This window comes from Carassius gibelio, chromosome A1, assembly GCF_023724105.1.
Source record: "Carassius gibelio isolate Cgi1373 ecotype wild population from Czech Republic chromosome A1, carGib1.2-hapl.c, whole genome shotgun sequence".
Taxonomy (NCBI): Eukaryota; Metazoa; Chordata; class Actinopteri; order Cypriniformes; family Cyprinidae; genus Carassius; species Carassius gibelio.
The window spans coordinates 21641041-21666855 of NC_068371.1; the positions used below are offsets into that span (position 1 = coordinate 21641041).

The following is a 25815-nucleotide window of genomic DNA, read 5'->3' on the forward strand; positions in this document are numbered from 1 at the left end:
TTAAGTCTCTCAATGGATTAGGTAGTGTGGAACAGAACGGTCGAGGCCACATTATAGCATTGAGAGTACTGCACTCAAGTTACTTGCGGGTGATCTTTTATCAAAAGATGAAAGAAAAAAGTGTGAATGGAGAAATTCAGCTCATGGCATGAACAGAACAAACCATATTTAATCCAAAGAGAAATTGATTTCACAGCTTTACAAAAAAGCCAATGAAGTTGAAAGAGTATTAAAAAAATACTTGAAAAAAAGCTTGGTATCTTATTAAAATGAAAGGGAAACGGAGGATTGCGCAACTTTCAGCGAAATGCTGCAAGAAAATGGCAGGATGAATGCATCTATCAATAAGAATAATTGCTTCACATGTGCTCAGCCTTGAGGAGCAGAATAATTGCACAGCTACTTGTTCGCATGCATTGTTTACAATCTTTCTCTTGACCTCTTCAACTTTAATTACATCTCGTTCTTTTTCACCTTCAACTGAAATGTCAATATACTGTCTCTAGGGCAACAAGGAAGTTATTCATCATTCAAAGGTGTCACTGGTGTTAACAGTATTTATTTGTTTTCATTGTCTTGTCAGGGAGCAAAACCTCCCCAATGATAGTAAAGACTGTTTTCTTGCCTCTCCAGACCCATATTGCTGTCTCTGACTCTCTCTAGAATAAAAAGTGAAACACACATGCACACAGCCACTCATACACTTATAAGCTTCCATTAAATTGGTAACATCCATAACCACTTTTTCAGAGACTGCAGGCAGGCCACGCAGAATGGTAGGCTGTGTGAAAACTGTAAAGCATAACAGATATTACAAATGCCTCAGTATTTTTTTTTTACACCTCTGCCCATTCACACACAGTTTACTGCCCTTGAAACTGTGACTGTACTTCAAAATTTACATCGAGTCTCTCCTTCCATTGTAATATGTATGATTAGAGAAAATACGGTTAGCACAATCTGTCATCCTCACAGATATGGGTTAAGCCAGAAAGTCCCTCAAACATTTGCCCAAAGGACAATCACTTTTCCATCACTCACTCTCCATATTTCTGAATAAGCCCCAGGCCACAGTTATTCTCCGTGTTATTGCTTTGGCGTTCTTTGTCAAAGAGAGATTCTGCTAGAGGCAGAGAGATGGGAAACTTTCCTTAATTCATTTCTTTACAGAAAATGTCCCTCATGCGACTGCACCCTCCGGAGTTTATGCAGAGTAAGATATCTGAGATCGGAATAAAAGTGGACAGAATATTTTGGGTTTTTCACACTGCACTTAACCCTGGGTTATCATCTTTTTAAACCCTGCTAAAGCAACGTTTTTACACTTGTAATTTGACCATTGGTTTTAACCTTTTGTGGGTCTGGCACTATGCTGCTGAAGATGCAGTGTGAAGTAGTTGTTTAGCAACAACCAATCAGAAATTGAACAGCTTGCCGAATTAACAATTCATATGTTTTGTACAGTCACATAGACTTTCACATGTTTCAGCTTTTAAGAGAATGTCAAATGAAATGTCAAACACTGACGGGAAAACTGTCAGCTGGTCTGAAAAATAGACTTTATGTATAGGTCATAGTATAGGTATAGTTATCTATATTTATAGTTATCTATAGTTTTAATCCTAAGGTTTGAAAATTCAGTTATTTCAAGAGGTCGTGTGTTGTGTTCATGCAGTAATTGACCCCACAAATAAACCCATGGTTTACAAATGTGCAGTGTGAAATCTTGAAACCATACCCAGGATTTATTCCTAATTCAGACTGAAGTCTGAAACATGAAATAACCCAGGGTTTAGAATAACCTAGATGGATTGTTACCCATTAATTAATTCTGTGTTACAAAAACATATCTACTTTTTTTTTATTTTAACAGAAATGTTTTTCCAACATTTTTTTTTTTTTACCTATATCCTGGTACCAAGTTCTTCAAAAATAAGATTTTTTTTGATCCATGGAAGAAATAAACACTTTAATGTTTGGAACCACATAAGGGTGAGTACATTTTTGACTGAACTATTTACTCTTTTAACTTTGATAAGTCCCTCTGAGTGTAAATTCAGTTTCTGTTTCACAGTGAATCATCTTCTGTCAGAAAAACATTTGTCATTTTTCCTAATCGTCAGCTGCATTCACACTTTGAATACTTTACGGATTTCAATATATATTAGATTAAGCAGACTATGCTTCACCAGTTTGTTGAAACTATTTCGATCACAGTCAAGGCCTCAATACAGCTCTTCGCTGAGGATGTAAGAGTGGGTGTGTGGCTTCTGCTGCAGCTTTGGTTGCTTTTCTGTGTTGAGGTTGAGAGAAGGGCAGTGTGCCATCTCTGCTCAGCACTACTGCATATGCTTCTGCCAGAGACAATCTGAGCACATATGAAACTAAATACATCCTGTCATGAACCTCTTCTTGCTCTCTCTTTCTCTGATGGAAAAGACCTGTTGTGTGGTGTTGTGGTGTGTATCACGTGCTGACTTGACAGTGATACACAGTGACAGAGAACAGAGGCATGCATATAGTGGCATTCTAGTTTTTTTTTCCACAAACACTATACCTCCTAGTACATAATCAGGTAGCAAGACACATTTACATTTATGCCTTTAGCTGATGCTTTTATCATAGGCAACTAAGAGAAACAACAAAATTTGCCAAAGTCCCAATGATAGGCATAATATATTGTGCCAGGTTTATTAGACAAAAAGAAAGAATAAAAAAACCCCACATAAACACAAATTCAAATATCAGTGTTTGCTTTAAATGAACGTATTATTCATGATGAAGGATTACAATAATCTTTGCAATGTAACATATTTTGATAGAATTCTTTTCCCAGATGATTTTCTTTTCTGGACTGTACGTGAATTTATTTTATTTTGACTTGAATATGATTCTGGTGTGTGTATATCATTTATTATATGCTCTGGGAATATTATTAATCACTTATGACTATTATAACATATCACAATCTGATACATACAGTACATGTTTTGGGGGTTTATGTGTTTAGCTACTTTTGAGGTATGCAAAATCACGTTTATTAGATTTTAAATTGTAAAGACATTTTTAAATGAGAAAACTAGTTTCATGAGCTATGAAAGAGTAATCAATAAAATGTTCTATACAGTAGTCAGCTTTACCTAATCCTCATGCAACTGATGCTTCTGTGTCTTGGCAAAGATGCCACTTCTGAAAATCATTAATTTTATGATAAAGCAACAACAAAGCTTAATCTTTCTTTTGCATGTCACGCACTATGCTGGGAAATGAACTAGAACAATGATTTCAGGCATTCCAGATTTGTAGAGCTCAGCCTCAGGGATCATGGTGACAATAAATCATGAGATAAACTCGCCCTCTGATGTGTAGAAGATGAATGCACTGAAACTGAGATTAAAATTAGACCAGGATTTGTGATTTAGACGTTGTGTCTGATTGAATATTGCCCCCCTTGGATGCTCTTTGAGTCTGTCACGTGAACATAGGGGTGGGGATGTATGTCAATATATAACTACCAAAGCCTGCAGCAATAACTATATATCTAGGGTAAAAGCACTCTCCTCCACACACTCACATAGCAGAAACACATACATTTTTAACATTTGAGAGATCTTTCTCACACTCAGACGTTGAATTTTATTGAACAACTTCAATATCACATTTGCTATCATCCACCAAACACACACTGCCCGAGGCACTGAGATTGTTATTGGCAGGATGGTTCATCTCTGAATCTTTTCAGTGTGTGTAACGTTGTCTTGCTTTCTCAGTGTAATGAGATCTAGACAGGAATTGGACCCTCAGCTTGATGCAGAGTTATATCCATCACCAAAACTGGGTTACACACTTCTATTTCAGCAGTGCAGCATCCCATCTGGGGAAACCCCCATCTAACACGATCCTGTGAATGATTTTACATGCTTGCAGTACATGACTGCTCTCTTGCTCCATCCTGATCCTGAAAATAAAATAGTATTACTATAATATATATAGAAATAAATATACATTAGTATTACATTACATTAGTTTTTATTTCTATTAAATATTTATTTTTATCAAGTTGTGGCTTTTTGATGATAGGCTTAATAACAGCCAGTTAGAAGGTTTTGGGGACATATCCTAATGACAATGAGGAATTAATAATAGTCAGAAGAGGATCTATGACTTCTGGAAGCACCTCTTTTAAGAGCTTAGATGGTATAAGGTCTTACATACATGTTGTTGGTTTAGATGATTTAACAAGTTTATACAATTCTTCCTCTCCTATAGTAGAGAATGAGTGGAACTGTTCCTCAGGGGGTCTATAGTGCACTGTCTGATGCGATACTGTAGCTGACGGCTGAATGGTTGCAATTGTATCTCTAATAGTATCGATTTTAGAAGTAAAGTATATACTGTAAAGTCATTATTACTGTGATGTTGGGAAATGTGAACACTTGATGCTTTCTTTTTCATTAATTTAGCCACTGTGTTGAATAAATACCTGGGGTTATGTTTGTTTTCTTCTAAAAGAGAAGAAAAGTAATCGGATCTAGCAGTTTTGAATGCTCTTCTGTAGGATAGGTTACTTTCACGCCAAGCAATACAAAATACTTCTAGTTTTGTTTTCCTCCAGCTGCGCTCCATTTTCCGAGCTGCTCTCTTTAGAGGTACGAGTATGCTCATTATACCATGGTGTTTTCCTTAACCTTTCTTAAGCATAAAAGGAGCCAATGTATTTAAAATGTATTTAAAAGAAAAGAGAGAGTCCATAGTTTTTGTTACATCATCAAGTTGTTCTGAGGTTTTGGATATGCTAAGGAATGGTACAGTGTATGAGTGTGCATACAGTATGTCTGTGTGTGAACATGCTAGCAAAGCTTCTACTGGAGGATTTAAAACTCTGCTTTGGATACATCTTTTTAAGATTATTTAGGTAAAACTAGTTATGTGGTGGGGTAATATCTAGGTACTGTAAAAATAAATAAATAAAGTGGAATTAAAATGAAAAATTTCATTATTTACTCATTGACTTCATGTCCTGTGAAGGAACAATTGTAGTGGTCACTCTTTCCATGCAAATACAATAAAAGGGGGACTGTGGCTTTCAAGTTTCAAAAAAGTATTATAAAATTGGTATTATGAAGCCATACAATAGCTTTGTTTATAAGGACTTGGAACAGACTTAAATTTAAAGGAATAGTACACTAAAAAGTGAAAATTCTGTCATTTACTTACTCGTGTGTCATTCTAAACCCATAATACTTTTGTTTATCTTCAGAATGCACATACACAGAACATATTAAATATGGTTGTTTGCTGTGTGAGAATCAGTTAGTTTCGTTCTCATGCATCAAGCAAGTACGTGTGAGCTTCCTTTGAACATATTTGATGTGCTCTATGTATGTGCACTGATCATGTTTTTAAAGCCTACATTTAAATCATTTCACTATAGAAAATGCTGATTCATATGGATTATGTTTACCATTGACAAAAAATATCGGTTGTTTAGACTTTCAATAGCAGAAGAGAAATGAAGAGATAACATGAAAAATATCTCTTATCTTAAAATATTGCATATTTTCAAAATTGAACCCATATATGAAATAATGTTGCAAACAACACAAACAATTTTTTTTTAATTTGAGTTATTTTACTGGTTTATTTTTTAAAAGATTATTAATAAAATACTTATTTTCAAGCATTTCTCTTACTTTTTTCTTGTCCCTACACTGTAAAAAATTTCCTGTAGAAATTACAGTAACTTACTGGCAGCAGTTTGCCAGTAACTTACTGTAAATTAAACTTACAGTAAAAATACTGTATTCATATTTACAGTATACCATTTAACTTGCTGTAAATGTATTTGCAGTAATATATTTTTTACTGTAAAACACAATTATGTTTTTTTCTCCTTTTATATATTTTAATACAATAAAATATTACTTTACACTGTGAAATTTACTGTAATTGGTTCACTTTTATTATGTATTGTAAAACTTTACAAATTATTGTATTTCAACAGGTCTCATGTCTCAGTAGTAAAAACTATAAAAAGAAACAAAAGACTGTTTAACTTCTTTTATTGGTTTAATAGTTAAATTGTAATACTTGAAATAACATTTTAATATTCTTGCAGATTGTACTTTCAGTTTTCCAAAAACTTGAATACATTTCATTTATACATAAAAGTTTCATATTAAGAGCATTTTAAAACAACAGACATGAACAGATTCAGTCATAAGAACAATCTTGAAAATTTACAAATTCAGAAAACTCCTGTGTAGAATGTATTTGCTCTTAGTAGCTCAATAGTTTTGCCAGCTGAAATCCAGAAACTCCTTAAAGGGATAGTTCACCCAAAAATCAGAATTAAGTCATTAATAACTTACCCTCATGTCGTTCCAAACCCGTGAGACTTCTGTTTATCTTCAGAACACAGTTTAAGATATTTTAGATTTAGTCCGAGAGCTCTCAGTCCCTGTCCAGAAAGGTAAGAAAAACATCATCAAAGTAATCCGTGTGACATCAGAGGGTCGGTTAGAATTTTTTGAAGCGTCGAAAATACATTTTGGCAAAAACTACGACTTTATTCAGCATTGTCTTCTCTTCCGGGTCTGTTGTGAGACAGTTCAAAACAAAGCAGTTTGTGATATCCAGTTCATGAATCATTCGATGTAACAGGATCTTTTTGAACCAGTTCACCAAATCAAACTGAATCGTTTTATACTGTTCGCATCTCTAATACGCATTAATTCACAAATTACTTAAGCTGTTAACTTTTTTAATGTGGCTGACTCGAGAACGAGTCAGTATTTTGTTCATTATCTGGCTCAGCTCGGTGTTCATCTTCAGTTCTCTCCTCACAGCAGTTCAGTCAGTGTACTTTTTGAGTAAATAAATTACTCCGGGATATTGGTTTGTTTGAACTCAGAAGTGTCAGCCACATTAAAAAAAGTTAACAGTTTAAGTAATTTGTGGATTAATGCGTATTGGAGATGCGAACTGTTTAAAATGATTCAGTTCGATTTGGTGAACTGGTTCAAAAGGATCCAATTACATGGAGTGATTCGTTCGCGAACCGGATATCACAAACTGCTTTGTTTTGAACTCTCTCTCACAACAGACACGGAAGAGAAGACAATGCTGAATAAAGTCGTAGTTTTTGCTATTTTTGGACCAAAACGTATTTTCGATGCTTCAAAAAATTCTAACTGACCCTCTGATGTCACATGGACTACTTTGATGATGTTTTTCTTACCTTTCTGGACATGGACAGCAGACCGAACACACAGCTTCAATGGAGGGACTGAGGAGATAAATGGAGGTCTCACGGGTTTGGAACGACATGAGGGTGAGTTATTAATGGGTGAATTAATTTTTTGGGTGAACTATCCCTTTAATGAAGGAGGATACATGAGGGTTCAGACCAGAGTTCTTCCTTTGCACCATCTTCCCACTTCTTTTGATGACGTGGAACTTTGAGGAGCACTTGCTGTTGTCAGGGTTAACATTTAACCTTTACATAACAGAAAAAAAAGTTAGATCATTTGATGTGAAAAATGTCTAACAAAACAACCAAATACTCACAACACAACCAAATACAGAAATGCACTGCAAATGGCACAGAACACAACGGAAATATTTCCAGGGGACCCAATATGTGACGAACCCGGATGGAGCATGTTTAGTACTCAACGTCTACTTTTGTTTTCTTGCAAAAAATACAGAGATTACATATTTATGACATACAACTTTATATACAATATAAAAAATGTAAAAAGAACATGAGGGTAAGATATAAATCTATACATTAGTAACATTGTAAAAATTGTAATGTTATGTTTAAATAAGTTTCATAGGTAAGAAATGTAAGGTAATGTAGGGTCCAAAGATGAAACAGCTAATTTTAAAGTTGAGACACACACAGATAAATAAAGCATATTACGAAAACTTTTTTGTATAAAATGTATTTATTTGCAACAGTTATGTTAACAGCAATAATAAGACATTTATGTCCTAAGTACAGCTATTAAACTGATAGACACCATGCTGCTTTGTCACGAGAACATCCCAGGTTAAAATAATGAGGAAATTACGTTGGCTAAATCCGAAATCGCCCCCTTAACACTCATTCACTCATTTCTACATTAGTCCACTAATACGGTTCCCTTGAAGCTGTGAATGAATTCGGACAGCCGTTGATCGCGCATTGGATGTACACAGTCGGTTTCGTCACTTACTGGGGTCCCCTGAAAACATTTCCATTATGTTCTGTGCCATTTGCGGCGCATTTTCGCGAACGAGATTATGTTATTCTCCCGATGCTGATGTACAGAACAAATGTTACATTTGAAGTAGACATATTTTTCTCTTGGTTGTTTATAGGGCTGTAGTACTCGAGTCCGGTCTTGGACTCGAGTCCGGACTCGAGATATTTTTCTGTCGTCTCGGACTTGTCTCGGACTCGTTGAATTTGCACTCGGACTTGTCTCGGACTTGGCCATTGGACTCGCCAAGTCTTCTAGTTGGTCTTGACCGAGTCCAGCAAAAAAATAAAATAAAAAATTTCTCCTTCATAACAAAACCACATTTGCATGATGTCGCTACTGAAAACGTGTGGAAAACGCTAGGAGCGCCGCTCTCCTTATTTCCAAAGCACTCTGTAGCCTGCGCTTGCGCTCCAGTGGCGTCTGCTGTTGCTGGGCAACCATGACCCGCTCTCCATGATGACGCAGAAGTTTCAGCAAAGAATAAATGGAATTCCAGCACTTAAAATCACTTGCAGTAGCTCTGCTAATAGATTCATTTAAAAAATGGCTATCCTTGTACAACTATGATCATCTGTTTCTCCATCTTGCCTTAGCTTTCAGTATTGTTCCGGGAAAGGATGTGCATGACCAGCAGTGCACTTACTGCGACCTGAAAAGTTTAGATGTTTCTAATTTAATTTTCTACCTGTTAGATTGTGTTTTATTTACGTCTACACCTAGATAGCCTTTTTTTTTTTTATCAATAAACGCGTATTAATGTATAGCCTTATGCAACAATTACATATGTAAATTTTAAAAACTTTATATATGACATTACATATTTACATTTTCATGTAACAGCCAGTATTTGTATCTGTAACAATCACAATTGTTTTCCTATCTGCATTCGGATACAACATCGTACAGTTACTTGATAAGACTGTTATGACTTTTTACATATTTTTTCGTAGTTATCACTGAACAAGTACACTGTAAAAATTTTTGCCGTTAAATAACAGTCATTTTCTGGCAGCAGGGGTGCCAGTAAAGTACTGTTAATTTACAGCTCTTAACCATTAATTTACCACTCTTATTTTTTAACAGTATTTTACCGTAAATTCTACCATGGAAATTAACTCCACTCCCACTGCTTCAAACAGTTCGAGTTTTTAAACTAGCATTCCTACGATGTTAGTACTATGAACTTATTTCATTTGAGTCCACTGAGAAGGAATATTTCTTACACTTAATGTGCAGTAATTAAGTAACTAAATACATGACTTTTACTCAAATCACTGCAGCTCATTGTCAGCTATAGCACACATGTATGTGCTGAAGTACTTAACACAGAGATCACCACTGTATCAGCGACTCCACATTTACTGCCTTTATATAAAGCAGCAGAAAATCAGAATTTGTGGCTCATCATTGACTGAAGCACCGGCTCTACTCTACAGCACAATGGTGAACAACCAAACTACATTAAACTAAACGATCTCTCTTGTGCAAACACACATTAATACAGTCAAGTTCAGTATTTACTCTCATTATCAGTGTATGACTTTGCCTAATTTTTTCTATGGATGTTCACAAATATTTTAGTTAAATTAACTTATTTTTCATTTGGTAAATCTGACGTATACATTTTACAGTATATTACTGTTTTTCCTTGACTTGACGGCAAAAAACTGTAGAAAAACACTTTTTTTTGCTGGCAACCATTAATTTACGGCAAGAAACAGTAGAAAAACAGTTATTTACTGGCAGCAGGGGTGCCAGTAAATAACTGTTTTTCTACAGTTTGTTTCCTGTAAATTAATTTCAGTTTATTACTGTTAAATTATGTTTCATTCTGTTTTTTCTTCATCTTAAATCTTTAACCCTTTAAACCCTACAAGAAAATCCTCAGTTTTAAATGAACACTTATAATGTGTGCACACTACAGAGTGCTTGAGTAACACTGAATCAGTGAAGTTAATGAGATAATTCGGTGATTAATTGATGATTGAGCATTAGTGATAAACACCTGCAGAATCACTGAAGGAAAGAGAAACACAAGAACTACAAATGACTTCAGCCACAGCCTTAGATGAAATCAACTGAATAAAAGAATACATCAAATCTCTCAAGATCTGATTAAACAACTACTAAAACAGCTTCACCAGATTCACATTACTAACCAGACTGACTTTATTTCTGTCAGATGTCTACAGAAGAACTTATGGAGAGTTAAATAGGTTTAGGTGTTTTTTTCACTACCATGATGGAGATCAGTGTTTACTTTAGTTGGGCTCTTGAACGTGACTTATCAACAACTAAGGTTTTTTTTTTTTTTTTTCATGCTGTAACAATGCGCCTTTGGAACCTGTTATAGCAAAACAAAAGTACACAGAAGAAAAAAAATCTGATATTGTTGTTTATAGATTGACAAGAACAGATACTATTATTTCTGATCTAATCCCGTATCTCTTCTCTTATTGAATATTGATACTACAGCATGAGAAGGAACACTGCTGAGCCATAAGTTATGAAAGACTGTTAAGAAAATGTCACTCATAATAAATAAAAAAAAAACCTTTGCTGAAATTTAGACAGAAATATCAAGAATCAGCGTATGAATCACAACAATGGTGACAATCCACAAAATAAATGAACAGATCAGTTCTGAATATCATAAGTGAACAATTCAGGGGCATAATTTATTCATGCCGCAATGCATGCTGGGAATCATGGATGAGTTTTATCCTGTGCTGGTACCCAGCATGCATTGCATCATGAACCTTTTGATTGTCACCATTGTTGAGATTCATATGCTGATTGTTGATTTCTCTCTTTGAGTGTTGTGGGGACTGCTGCCCGAAATACTTTTTAACTAAAACTAGTTGTTAAATCCATAAATACTGGTTATCACACTACTTTTCAATCTTACTAAATTGAAGTGTCATTCACTCAAATATTTCAACACCAAATTAATATTTGATTATTATAGCAACACTTTAAGTCAGTCTAGAAGATCATGCCTGTTAGAAACAACCATAATCACTTGACTATCAAAATTAATACTGCTGTAACAGATGCATCATAAAGATACAAATACAGCAATAAAACAAAATGTAAAGTGTAAAAGTCAATGGTCAGGAGCCCAACTAAAGCAAACACTGATCTCCAAAATGGTGACGCTAAACGAAACAGTAACATTATCATCTAAATCTCTTTAATTCTCAATAAGATATTTTGATCTCTGTTCTCTGATCTGACAGAAATAAAGTCAGTCTGGTTAGTAATGTGTGAAGTTGGTGAAGCTGTTTGTTGATCGTTTAAATCTTCAGTTGATTTCATCTAAGGCTGTGGCTGAAGTCAGTTGTATTTCATGTGTTTGTCTTGTTATGTTTTTTTTTTTCTTCAGTGATTCTACTCATTAACAGCAGCTGTTGATCATTGTCTGAATTCACTCATTAGTGTTCATTCTCTCTGTCAGGTGGACTATATTAGTAAACTCATGTAGGGAATAGTGAATGAGGGTGTAGGGTGTGATTTGAAACACAGCCGCTGAGTGTCGAATTTGAACGTTGTTATTTTACGATATATAGCAGCAGGCTACTTCTCGAAAACGATGAATATTACCCAGAATGCACTGTTTAAATGAAAAACAGTATTTTACTGTCGAAATTTGGCCGTTTTTTTACAGCGATTTTTAACAGTGTATGTCGCGTTAAACTGAAATAATTATTAATTTCTAAAATAATATTTATCATGCAAGCAGAGAGATGTCATGACAAACGTGTCATAGTGATCATTTGAACACGACTGAATCCATTCAATGCACACATTCTCATTACGCAGAACACTTTGAGCGAGTCTTAATGTTAATGAACTTCACTAAACAGATGTGTGTGTTCCGCGCAAACCAGCAAAAGGTAAATATGCAAACATGTAGGACAAGTAGACAATGTATCCGTATCGAAGCTGATTATTAGCCTACTCTTGAGAGAGAACTGATTTGGTTTTTGAGAGACTGAGACGCGCAGCGCGGCTGTTTGATTGGTGAGCGCGCTATGCTTATTCCATTCATTCGTATCATGGTAGCCTAAGCTTTCAATATTTGCCTTTTAAATATATGCAAATAATATAACGTGTAGCTATGATGTATTATTATAGGTAAAATTACTCTTGCAATGCTCTGATTTCTGAGAGATAAACAGAGAGGCGACAACAATGCGGTGTTTGATTTGCTCTCTTTTCACTCATAAAGTTTACATTCATTCACTTCTGGCGCTGATGACCTGGCTCACCTGTTATCTAGCAAACACCAGACTCTGTCAGCTTTAGCCGAGTATTCAGGCAGAATTATTCCTTGAGCGTTATTCGTTTTTTAAGCCATTATCCGTGCCATTCCGAATAAGGTATTCGGCTTCAGGCACAACCCTAATTATTACATTACATATTTTATTTTTACATGCAACATAGATAAGGTCATATAGTAACAGCTCCACGCAATATTGTAATTCTAAAATTCACGTCGTACTTGCAAACACTTTGTATGCATTATGGTTAATGCATGCTGGAGTAGTCGATTGTTTCCGACAGTGCTGGACTAGTCTATGCAAGAACTAGCACAGTATGACAAAAATGTCGCTGTATTTATGTGCGCATGTCCAGTAGAGCCAAACGTATCCGTTCTAGCCTTGCTGCGCGCATTTGTCATATATCCCGAGCTTTGCGTGTGTCTGTGCACTGTGCCAATTAGGCATAGTCATATACATTTTTGACCACAGATATGATGTCAACAAAAAATAAAGTACATAAAAATTATTTGACCTTACAGTTCCAAACTTTGTTTATCCAAGTTTAGCTCCCAGGGTCGGACTGGGGGTAAAACCACTCATTAGCAAGGCCCCAAAGGAAGAGAGGGCCCTTGAAAAGTATGAATCTGAAATATATATTTTTTACCTGGATATTTTCATGGGTGGGGGCCAAGGGGGCCCATCAGGACTGCCTATGCATAGGGCCCAGGATCTTGTTTAACGCCCCTGTTAGCTTTAACCCTAATTATACACACTTGAACCTAATCAAGCTCTTACTAGACACACTAATCTTCCAGGTGTTTTAAGGCCAGTTGGAGCTAAACTTTTCAGAGTTGTTACTTTGCACATGCTTTTTGATCATTACAAATAATAATGTAAAATGATTTTCTTAGAATAGGAGATATGCTTTCTCTTGCATCACAAACATTATCAGTAGTTAAGTATGTGGTCTTGAAGAGGACCCTTTTTTCTTTCATTTGGACTCGGTCTTGGACTTGGACTCGAAACTTTTGGACTTGGACTTGACTTGGACTCGAACCTCTTTGGACTCGGTCTTGACTCGGTCTCGACTAGTCCTGGACTTGGACTTGACTTGGACTCGACAAAGCCGGACTTGACTACAGCTCTAGTTGTTTAGTTTCCTTAACTTTATGTGTTTGCGGTAACGTTAAATGTGAGACTGAGGGGCGGAGAGGCTTTGGAAAGTGTATGAGCATTCAGGAACTGCACACGAAAACCTTAAATTAGCCGTGTTTTTATGCCCTTTGGCATGATTAAATAAAGGCGTATAATGTCTCCACAGAGACGCCAGTGTTTGCACACGACACGAACATTGCAGGTTTTACTCTAGCACTACAAGCATGACGTGCATTTATATGGGGTAATCAGTTATAAGCAAGCGATAATAGCGGGAAAAAATCCGACTGACTTTAAGCTAAATCCACGAAAGCTTTGTTGTTCGGCTAACAGTTCACATGAACACTCACCAGCTCCTGGAGTGGTCAAACCCAAGGCAGAGACCCGTTAATGTCCATATTTTGACGGTGAAACGTTCAGAAAAGGGAAAGAAAGGAAAGAAATATGAATGTTTGAACAGTGTCACCACAACTCTCTCTAGCTCTCTTCACAGCATACATGTGAGGTGACTGCGCGCCGTTCAGTGGCAGCGTTTTTTTTTATTTATATTTTTGTTTTAGTTAAACCAAAGATATAATATATTTAAAGTAAAATATGTAATATTTGTACCCACCTTTGCATCTGACTGGTTCTTTTCGCATCTGTGTGTCTTGTTTTCTTCTTTCTCCAAGTGGGAAATAAAACTTGATCTGTGATTGGTCAGGTTTCGCGCTCATTTTTTTCTTTACTGTATTTAGATTTACAGTAAATTAAAAATACTGTAATTTAGTGTCGCCAAGAGGGTATTCCCCAAAATGTAACTTTAAAATACAGTAATATGCTGTATAACTATATTACAGTAAAATACAGTTCATTTTACAGTTAAATACTGTTAAATTTACAGACATTTCTAACAGTGTATATATCAGCATTGCCTCCTATTTCCTAGTACTGTATGTCCTTTTAAAAAGCACAGCGTCCTGTAAAGGGGACCATCAAAATGAGCTGAGAGTGCACCCATCTCTCTCTTAATCACATCTAAATCCCTTTATCTTCCAAAGTCTATCTTTTTTTGTGTGAACGACAGCATCCTCGTATCTTACATCACGCTCGCACAGACTCAGTGACATAACACTGATGATGAACAAGCTATAACATCATCACTCTCTTTCCTGGAAAAGTTGTCGAACAATTCCTTCCTCTGAATGATTCCTTAAAGTTAAAGACTTGAATATCAAGCATGAAATCTCAGCTTTTTTCTTTTGTGTGTCACGATCATTGACAAAATTGTGACTCCACAAAGATAAATCAATAAGTCCACTCAGCATCCAGCACAGCCCGCTGTGTCTGTGTGTGTGCACCACGTGCATTCAAACTCCCCATCTGTGAATGGGAATCAGTTGATTAGAGATGTTCCACACAATTCAAATCGGTGGATCCTTAACCAATCGTGAAAATGTGGAAACAAATATGCCTGTTATCAATATACTGTATAACTGTATACACAAAGGCACGGCAGCTCTGTAGAGAACATACACAGCAGTATTTTATCAATGAATCTGCCTCTGCAGTATGCTGGGAAGGTTATTTTAATCTTTGATGATGAAACAACTTCCTCAAGGGGAACATTAATCAAACATTTCAAAGTCTGCCACTCTCCTTTTTTTATTTTTCTTGCCTACAGTAAGTGGTGCCAATGCCTTGTTTCTGAATCAAGATTCCTGTCTAACAAACATATCAATCTTCTCGCTTAGCCATAACTGCAGCTTAAACCTGAGCCCTAAAACCTGATAGGTCAACAAGAATATTATTTTGATTAAATGACATGTGTGATTTCAGACACTTCTCATGTTTTTTTACACAGCAAGATGACATTATGTTTTACAACTTTTATGTTGATATTTAAACTGTTCATTTTTCATACCTTTATTTCTTTCTTTTATTACAGGAGTTTGGACATTTCTTTATTAAACAAGTAGTTAAAAAAAATCCAAATCTCTCCAAAACCCACCCCGTGTTGGTTCCTCTTTGGGCTTTAGATTATGAAGGAAACTCTGCCATCATGTGGTAACAAAATTAAACAAACTTTTGTTGCCTCAGAGCAGATAGAATAGAGTTTACCTGATCAAACTCACTTGCCGGCAACTTTCTAGTAATCCTTAAGACCTTGACTAGCTTATTCAGGAAAGTAGAGCTTGAGGGCCAGAGTTAACCTTGGAAAAAGAAGAAAAGGAAAAAAAAGACGTACATGTTTTAAGACAGTACAGAGTACTCAACGAAAGCCCGTGTAATGGCCAGTATAAGATCCATTCTCTCAATTAAATTGTTCACTTCATTTGAGTAAAATTGGTTCCAAACAGTTGAAATTTGTTCAAACCATTCCCAATCTTTCCACAGAATATGTATTGAATGGATGTTTGCCAACAGTTTATAGAAACTGAGTAAAATCGTTTTTTTTATTTATTTATTTTTTTTTATTTACCCAGTTGCTCAGTCCACTTGTTTTTAAATAATCTTATTCTTTATTACTAGGCATTCTTTTTAACTATCACTTTTATATTTTGCACGTCACTTTACATTTTTAGAGTCGCATCGTTTTATTAAAATGTTCTTTTTATTTACAGTACTACTTATTCCTAATATCTTTTTGGTCATAATGTAGAATAAAGTATTTCACGGTTATGAAGTAGCTACCATTGTTGCTGTTTTAGCACATTTGACTTTGATAAATAATATTATACCTTTGTTAGTGATATTGAAGGCAGCTGTTTTTTCTTCCAGTTCTTTCAATAAAGAACCACACCATCCTGCTCACAAATAACAATAGCAAACCACAATGCATAACATTAAAAAAATGAATAAGTAATTGTCTTTTATTAGGTCTTTTGTGACCTGCTCACAATAAAATGGCTTAAAGACAATGGTTCAATTTCTGAAAATAATCCACTGATAGTATTTATATAGCCTTTAATAGCCTACAATGTTTTGTTACATAGTTTAAACGGAGTTCTATTTAATGTTTTTTTAAAGTTACATATACTGTTCCCAGAGTCCCAAAACCAAAGGCTCATGTTTGGGGGTCTCGTGACAGATAGGTCCACCCTCATGGGGGGGCTTCACTATCTCACGTTGTTGCAATACAGTAGGTCCACGTACTTCCATGGGCTGGAGACGTAACATGTATAAACTGCCCACTGAGCGGATCTGCTATTTAACAGGTGTGGCACCAAGTGCAATCGTGTCGTTTTTAGACAGATCTAGCCCGGGACTATGCGCTCAATCTGGGGTTTAATTGCCTTGGTGGCCGCGGCAACTTTCTACTTGTATCTGCTGTCTGCGTTTCTGCCGCCGGGTCCTCGTGCCGTCCGTGTTCACGACACTGAACCTGAACACACTGCCGATGAACCGGAGGAGGAAGAACTCAGGTAGAACAATTCGAATAAGATCTCACTGCATCTTATCTTTCGTACTTTGTTATTTAAGCAATTCCTACTGATGCTATTGTTTGTAGCTGAATTAATTCTATTGAATGCTCTATTAACTATAAAATGGTAGCTAATTAACACATCAGTTAAACTTGCGTCTTAATAACACACAATTTACAAACTTACATGTAATTTCTGAATATTTTATTTTAATAATCTTAGATGTGCTGATAATAACTGAAATAAATATTCATATATTTCACCTGATAATATATTGGATGATGCATTGTCATTAAACTCATGTATAAATATGTTGCAATGTAGCAGTAAGTTCACACTGTTTCTACAGTCACTGTACATGCAGTTTGTGACAGCTCTTACTTTTACTTGTGGAACAACTCCCTCTTTCTTTCTTTTTTATTAGTTTTCTCTATCTTCATTAATTTCACATTCTTCCTTATTTGCCTGCATGTCTGTTTGACTCAGTGTTGGTTTATGTACAGTATTATAATATATACATCCCTATTTCAATTCTGACAAGGAGTTGTGGGAGAATAATAAATGGAAGAGAGAGATGGATGTGTAGTGTAGAAAGAGAGAAGCTTTGGCAGTTATTCTGTGATGATGGCAAATATTCTGGTACATTCAGCTCCTGTGCTCTCTCCTCCTTAGCGTTACTTTATATCGTGTGAGGAGCAGCTCTGGCCCGGGGTGAGAAATGTTCAGATCATAGGTGTTTCACATGCAATCCACATCAAGAAATTTTTCTTCTCTAACGTTTCATCTGTCCTTTCATGTCTCCTAAAGGACCTGATCCTTAGTCAGTTCTTATTATGCATCTGGTTCTCAGATATCGTCTGCTTTGCATGTGTGTGACTGTATGCAATGAGTGAATTAAGGAGTCTAAGAACCCCTAAATCCACACATAGTCCTCTAGATCCTGTATTATATATATATATATATATATATATATATATATATATATATATATATATATATATATATATATATCTCTATCATGATGACATGGGTATGACACAGGTATTACAAGGAGAGGGTGACTTATTAGGACATAACCCAGGTCCCCATTTTTCAAAACGCTTATAAATCATACAGAATGAGTTTTTTTTGAGAAAGTAAAAATGCACAAAGTTTCCTGTGAGGGTTAGGGTTAGGTGTAGGGTTGGTGTAGGGCCATAGAATATACAGTTTGTTCAGAATAAAAAACATTACGCCTTTGGGATGTCCCCACTTTTCACAAAAACAAACGTGTGTGTGCAACTAAATCATTGTAGCAGGATTGACTAGACAAAAAACAAAAGCCCTAATATGTTCCACATATTTAAATATATCACTGGAAATACATGAATATAGTATTCAATATAGTATTCAAAAGTTTAAAATATATATCCAGCCATTTTCCAAACTGCTTGTCCTTTGTAGAATTCATGGGATGGTTGGAGCCTATCATATACAATTTTTAAATATAATTATTTTAATTATTAATGTCATTTTTAACTCTTTATTAATTATAACCTTGTCTGCTCTGAATGCAAATCAACATTAGCAGTCATGTCTCAGAAGTGGAGCCTAGCAGAGGACATGAGGTGACAGTTATAAGATCAGACAACTGCCTTCTGGAGTGTGGACTTCTTGAATTCGCTGAGTTGTGCAATATAGAGGAGGAGGGAAAGAAAGAGATATCTGGATGGTTCATATGCAACTTGTTTGTCTGGCAAGACCAGCTGAAATAAATCACAAATAAATAAAAGGAGAGCAGATAGGTCTCAAAAGCCCTGTACACTTGTGTCACTTTCTGAAGTCATCCAGATACTTATAAACAAAAGCAGTGGAAAGGACACTGGAGTTTCAGATTGGGTAACGGATCTGCTGTATGTCTACCATCATCACATTCCGTCCAAAGATCTGACCTTTCCATAGTGTCTTGTGACCTGTATGTCTTGGTTCATTTCTTGGTTAGCTCACCCTTCTGTACCCTGGGAAAATATCTGCTGATGAGACTGGGATGAAGTTTTTCACATGTTGTTCAGCAGTGATGGCAGAGACAGCTGTAGTCTTTGGATGGGAATTCCCATGGTTATAAGAGAAGGGAAATTTTGTGTTAACATGCATGTATCATGTTTTACAGTGGTGTAGCCATAAAAAATCAGCTGTTTAAAGAAAAATAGGCTGAATATGTCATTACTTTTAAAAGTAGTTTTGCTTATTACTGTTTTGTTTATTGCCTGGTGAGTTTCCTCCACTGAAGTTCTCTCGTGTTGTTGTACTTGTGAGAACATACTCAGTCTGCACTCAATTTAATTTGGAGCATATCACATGTTTATATTCGTCACACTGGTTACGCATGTGAAATCAAGACCTCTGCTTTGGCACATGGGTTGGGAGTACCGCCCTGCTGCGTGCCCAAATTACCCCCTGGTCGGCAGTAAGGAGCTTAGATTACTCACTACTGCCCAAGATGTGATTCATCAGTTGGTACCACCACACGATCATGTGATCATGTGTTTAAAGACATTTAAAACAGTTTGGCCATCAAGTACAGCCACACACACAGACACACACAGACACACACACACAAATGTTTGTTTTTGTGAAAAGTGGGGACATCCCATAGGCGTACTGGTTTTTATAATGTAGAAACTGTATATTTTATCGCCCTTCACCAACCCTACCCCTAACCCTAACCCTCACAGGAACCTTTGTGCATTTTTACTTTCTCAAAAAAAAAAAAAAAAACTCATTCTGTATGATTTTTAAGCGTTTTGAAAAATGGGGACATAGGTTATGTCCTCATAAGGCACCCTCTCCTTGTAATACCTGTGTCATACCCATGTCATTATACAAAGTTGTGTCCTGATATGTCACAAAAACATGCCCACACACACACGCACATTTCCAAAGCTGAGAGGCTATTTCCGTTCAGTTGGTGTATCATATTTCATTCCTTCACTCATGCTGAGAGCAGATTTCAGTCTTTCTCATCTTGCTGACAGGCTATTGTCTTGATCAGGGGCCTTCAATGATTTTTACAAACCCTTTGGTGATTTCAAGCCTGTTGTTATCTGAAAAAAAAAAAAAAAAAAAAAAAATATATATATATATATATATATATATATATATATAAACCTAAATAAGTCACTGCTTTATACAGTATGTTTTAACAGTACTGTAATGTATGCATATACAGTATATATTTATTGTGATTTGTCCCTTTAACTTTGTTTTTGGTTAATGTAATATTGTGTTTATTTAAAGAATATTCCATTTTGTCAGACTTCCTGCAGAACCACCATGGTTCCACCTTGTGGTCACAGACCCCTTACCCTCATTGAAAATCCTGGTCATTTTGTTAATTACAAGAATGTAAAAGAGGCATATGAGATTTGTCCTTTATTTATAAATAAATAAATGATAAAAAAAACTCTCAAGCTTCAAACATATCTGATTTTAAGTACTGTATTTTATTACCCACTCAAAAATTAGACACTTGTAAAATTTGAAAAAATGGGGTAACCTTAAAATAGCGACATCTAAATTGACTGTTTTTTTATCAAAAATATGATTTAATATCACTGAATCATTCATTTATACCATCAAAACTTCTTTATATCAGTTAAATCGTGTACAAATATCTCTTTAAACAAACAGTTGCTGGTCATCACATTTTGCGGGCAAAAAAGGGTTTTTTCAGATTATTACGCTTAAGTCATATTACTAAAGCCCACAGTACCCACTAAATCCAATGATTAAAACCCTTGTCCTCCTTCAAAGCAGTCTCTTTAGTGCTGATTTTGATAAGGGTAAGCAATTTGGTTGATGGGAAGAGAACAGCCACACTCCAATCGGTTAGACATGACAAGAGAATCTCACAAATTCAGTGCCATTATTTACTGATTCCATAATGTCTTATGTTTTCTCCAGGTTGAAGTTCCCGTCTGATCTGGACGAGTTGAGGGAACTAGCCGAGCTGTTGCAGTTCTATAAGACAGAACACACTGGCTATGTGTTCATTCTCTTTTGCAGTGCCTACCTTTACAAGCAGTCCTTCGCCATGCCAGGCTCGTTCTTTTTGGTTGGTAAAAGAGGTCTACTAGACCTGCCTGAAACCAACTCATAAGATTGAAATAAACGATTGATCAACAGTTGTGACTATATGTTGCTTATGAGCTAATAAAACAACTTTCACTGTCAATATTTCCTGTCGAGTCTAGAACATGCTAGCGGGGGCGTTGTTTGGGCCATGGCATGGACTCCTCATCGCCTGCACTTTGACTACAGTGGGTTCCGCCAACTGCTACCTGCTGTCCCGTACATTTGGCAAACGCCACATCGTCAGGCTCTTCCCTGAGAAAGTGGCGATGCTACAGAGAATGGTGGGTTGCCTCTAGGTATCATGAGCACATGATAAAGGGATTTTCCATTAATGAATGTTCTAAAAATAGACAGTGACTGTATTTATGACTTTGCTTTTTTTTTTTAATACTCTGCATCTACTTTAGCCTAAACAGTTGCATATGGTGCTAGCAACGTAAAGGCTATGGGTTTGATTTCAAGGAGGATAACTATAATGATAACAAAGATACAGATTTAAAAATCATTCTTAAATCTAAAGAATAGAGTCCACACCACAATAACGATGATAACAACACAGAGTAAAGATATATAACTATATTAGTGATTATATATACAGGTGCTTCTCAATAAATTAGAATGTTGAGGGAAAAGTAAATTTATTTCAGTAATTCAACTCTTAAATGTATTAAATAATTACAACGCACAAAGACTGAAGTAGTTTAAGTCTTTTGTTCTTTTCATTGTGATGATTTTGGCTCACATTTAACAAAAACCCACCAATTCAAAACAAATTAGAATATGGTGACATGCCAATCAGCTAATTAACCCAAAACACATGCAAATGTTTCCTGAGTCTTCAAAATGGTCTCTCAGTTTGGTTCACTAGGCTACACAATCATTGGACTGACTACTGATCTGACAGTTGTCCAGAAGACAATCATTGACCCCCCTTACAAGGAGGGTAAGCCACAAACGTTCATTGCCAAAGAAGCTGGCTGTTCACAGAGTGCTGTATCCAAGCATGTTAACAGAAAGTTGAGTGGAAGGAAAAAGATGCGCAACAAACCGAGAGAACCGCAGCCTTATGAGGATTGTCAAGCAAATTTGATTCAAGAATTTGAGTGAACTTCACAAGGAATGGACTGAGGCTGGGGTCAAGGTATACAGACGTGTCAAGGAATGTGACAAGGAAACCAAGCTCCTAGAGTCTGGAGGAAGGGTGGGGGAGCTCATAGCCCAAGTTGCTTGAAGTCCATTGTTAAGTTTCCACAGTCTGTGATGATTTGGGGTGCAATGTCATCTGCTGTTGGTCCATTGTGTCACTGCACCCATTTACCAATTTTTTTTTTTGAGCATTTCATGCTTCCTTCTACTGACCAGATTTTTGAAGATGCTGATTCCAGTAAATTATTTCATTTTCCAGCAGGATTTGGCACCTGCACTGCCAAAAGCATCAAAAGTTGGTTAAATGACCATGGTGTTGGTGTGCTTGACTGGCCAGCGAACTCACCAGACCTGAACCCCATAGAGAATCTATGGGTTATTGTCAAGAGGAAGATGAGAAACAAGAGACAAACAATGCAGATGAGCTGAAGGTCACTGTCAAAGAAACCTGGGCTTCAATACCACCTCAGCAGTGCCACAAACTGATAACCTCTATGCCACACCGAATTGAGGCAGTAATTAAAGCAAAAGGAGCCCCTACCAAGTATTGAGTACTGTACATGTACAGTAAATGAACATACTTTTATGAATATACTGTTTTTTTTATTGGTCTTATGAAGTTTTCTTATTTGTTGAGATTGGGATTTGGTGGGGTTTTGTTAAATGTGAGCCAAAATCATCTCAGTTAAAAGAACCAAAGACTTAAACTACTTTAGTCTGTGTGCTGAAAATTTATTTAATACATGAGTTTCATAATTTTAGTTCAATTACTGAAGTAAATGAACTTTTCCACGACATTCTAATTTATTGAGAAGCACCTGTATATATATAAGGCATACTTTGTGATGAAAAAATGTTTAAAAGTTGCCCAATCATGACCATGATCATTATTTTCATCTGTTTTAAACTTTGGAGTTCAAACTTCATGCAACACGAGCCCATGATGAATCTTTCTCTATTAGGTGGAAAAGAACAGGAGTAGTTTGTTGTTCTTCTTGCTCTTTCTGCGGTTCTTTCCCATGACACCAAACTGGTTTCTGAACGTCACCTCTCCAATCCTCAACATCCCCATCCCCATATTCTTTTTCTCCATCCTCATTGGTAAGCTTACAGTACATGTTTAGCTATACATTAATGTATTTTCTGTATTTTCTAATAATTCCATTTTGACCCTAAAAAACAACCTTCATGATCTCAAATACTCATTTTCTCTCCAGGTCTGATCCCTTATAATTTTATCTGTGTCCGTACGGGTGCCATCTTGTCTGAGATCCACTCTTTGGATAACATCTTTTCGTGGGGCACCTTGCTGCAGCTCCTGTTGATCGCCTGTGTGGCTCTAATTCCTGGAGCTCTGATCCGCCACTACAGCCAGGCCCACCTAAACCTTGATGGCCTGGAGGCCAATGGACACCAAAAGGTCCAGAATGATCGCAAGACTAGATGACTCAAAGATAGACAGAAGAGGAGTCTGCAGTCTGTTAATATAAGACTGATTATTGGTCTGGAGTCACAGCTGAGGATTTGGTTGTGAATGTCTGAATGCAGAGTGGAACTGACATGGACAGAAATACAAATATTGAATGTCTATAATGATGATAAAGCGCAGAAGAAGAGACTATTAATGTCTTAAAAGAGAGCACACTTAGATTGCTGAAATGTTACATATAGTGGGTATAGAAAAGAATCACATGCTTTAAAATAATCACATTTTGTTGCATTGCAGCCTGAATTGAAGCTGGATATACACTTTTTGTTTTATCCAGCGGCCTTTCATTTGGATATTATAAGTAAATACCACAGGGTAAAACAAAAGCTGTGTCCAGTCCAGTCATTTCAGGTTGCAAAGCAACAAAATGGTATTATTTTAAAGGGGGTGATTATATTCTTTACCCACTGTACACAGCATTGGACATTTTATAGGAAAAAAGGGAATCTGACAGCTTAGCCTTTAAGTTTTATTGAAGCAAACATACTTATTGTTGTCATGTTTCATGATTATGTGTTTTTGAGTATGCTTACACACCTTACTAAAATAGAACTAATGATTAGTTACTTTCCCTCTAAATATACACTGATAAAATAGTTACCTAAAAATTTACTGGTTTTATTTATCAAAAAAATATAATTTAATATCGCTCAAATAACACAGTACTTTATTAAAAACAAATTGTTATGGATTTAATACATGCAAATGTAAAACATTTACATACAGATTTAATCAAATGTATTACATACAAATATTTTCATTGAAAATAGTATTCTTGTATTGTATCCAAACCTTCAAAATATTTTTGATGTTATTATATTTATTAACTTAATGCATCCTACTGTCAGGTTGTACTTTTATTTGAAAGTTAGTATAATGCTTTAAATATAGCCTTGTGCACTGATAATTCATATAATGGGCTAAATCTTCTGGACTTGCACGGTACATTCAGGGATTGATAACTGATCTTTTCATACATAAACAATTTTGTTGCATGTGCATTCATCTCTAGCTACAAAAACGCACACTACTAATGACAGCTGGCAGAAACTCTAGATTCTGGTGCTGTTTCTATGGTGAATATGATATGTATCCTTTAAAAACCAAAATGAATTTCTAGTGCAATATGCAATTTCCTGAATTGCATCTTCAGGTGCTACTTGAATAATTACTGCATTACTGAAGCTCTCCTGTTTTGAGTCACATATGGAAAAATGAATCAATGTCTTAACGTGTACAGATGTTGTTGTGTACAGAAAACTGTTGTTTAAAAGCACTTGATATGTATAATTTTGTTATAACCAAATTTTAACTGCTTGTTCACAATTATGAAGTGCTTTAAAAGGTTCAGAAATGTTCATTTAATGATTACAAAAAACATTTAAAACAATCTGACTTATTGTAACTTACAGTATATGCAGCCACTGACTGCTAAATTATGTCGAATGGATTTATAAATTGCTGAAATGAGTGAGATAATTATACTATATTGGCAGCTGTATGCATAGTAAAATTATCCAAACTATTTCTACTGGTGCATGTTCATTGCCAAGCTACTTACAAGTAAAAACATTGTTGCATAAATATTGCAATATTATATAATATTATGTAATCATATTTCTAACAGACATCAAGGTTTCACTCTAGCATTCAGAAAATAATGGAAGCCCATTTATGCAACAAGATTTTTTTTTTTTTTCACAATCCAGACATTGCTTGAGATAAAAAGTAATTGCATAAACTTGCAATTCTGATTAATTACAATTATGAGATACAAACTTGCAACTGCAAGGAGAGAAAATCAGAACTATGAGATAAATGTACATTTCAGACTTAAAATCGCGAGTGGAAAAAAAGTCTGAATTCTGAGTTTCTTCACAATTTCCATAACTGTGAATCCTGTAGCAGAAACAAGCTTCCACAGAATCCTTAATCTATTGCTGACACAAATAAACTTTATGTATTGATATAAAGATGAAGAAAAAACAAAC

The 25815-nt window shown here is 35.8% G+C and overlaps 1 protein-coding gene across 1 annotated transcript; it reads left to right on the top strand.

Moving 5' to 3' along the window:
- Positions 1-16779: 16779 nt before the first annotated feature.
- Positions 16780-25814, top strand: LOC128015613 (transmembrane protein 41A-B-like). The gene is made up of 5 exons (XM_052599616.1): positions 16780-17076; positions 21019-21169; positions 21309-21470; positions 23298-23436; positions 23553-25814. Exons 1-5 carry the CDS (start codon positions 16922-16924, stop codon positions 23780-23782), a joined length of 837 nt encoding a protein of 278 aa, XP_052455576.1. The 5' UTR covers positions 16780-16921; the 3' UTR covers positions 23783-25814.
- Position 25815: the final 1 nt, after the last annotated feature.

Excerpts from the sequence above, each read along its gene's own strand:
- LOC128015613 (XM_052599616.1), top strand. The coding sequence starts at position 16,922 with ATGCGCTCAATCTGGGGTTTAATTGCCTTGGTGGCCGCGGCAACTTTC. Across the intron at positions 21,170-21,308 it reads TGCCAGGCTCGTTCTTTTTG|AACATGCTAGCGGGGGCGTT; the intron begins GTTGGTAAAAGA and ends TGTCGAGTCTAG. Across the intron at positions 23,437-23,552 it reads CTTTTTCTCCATCCTCATTG|GTCTGATCCCTTATAATTTT; the intron begins GTAAGCTTACAG and ends TTTTCTCTCCAG.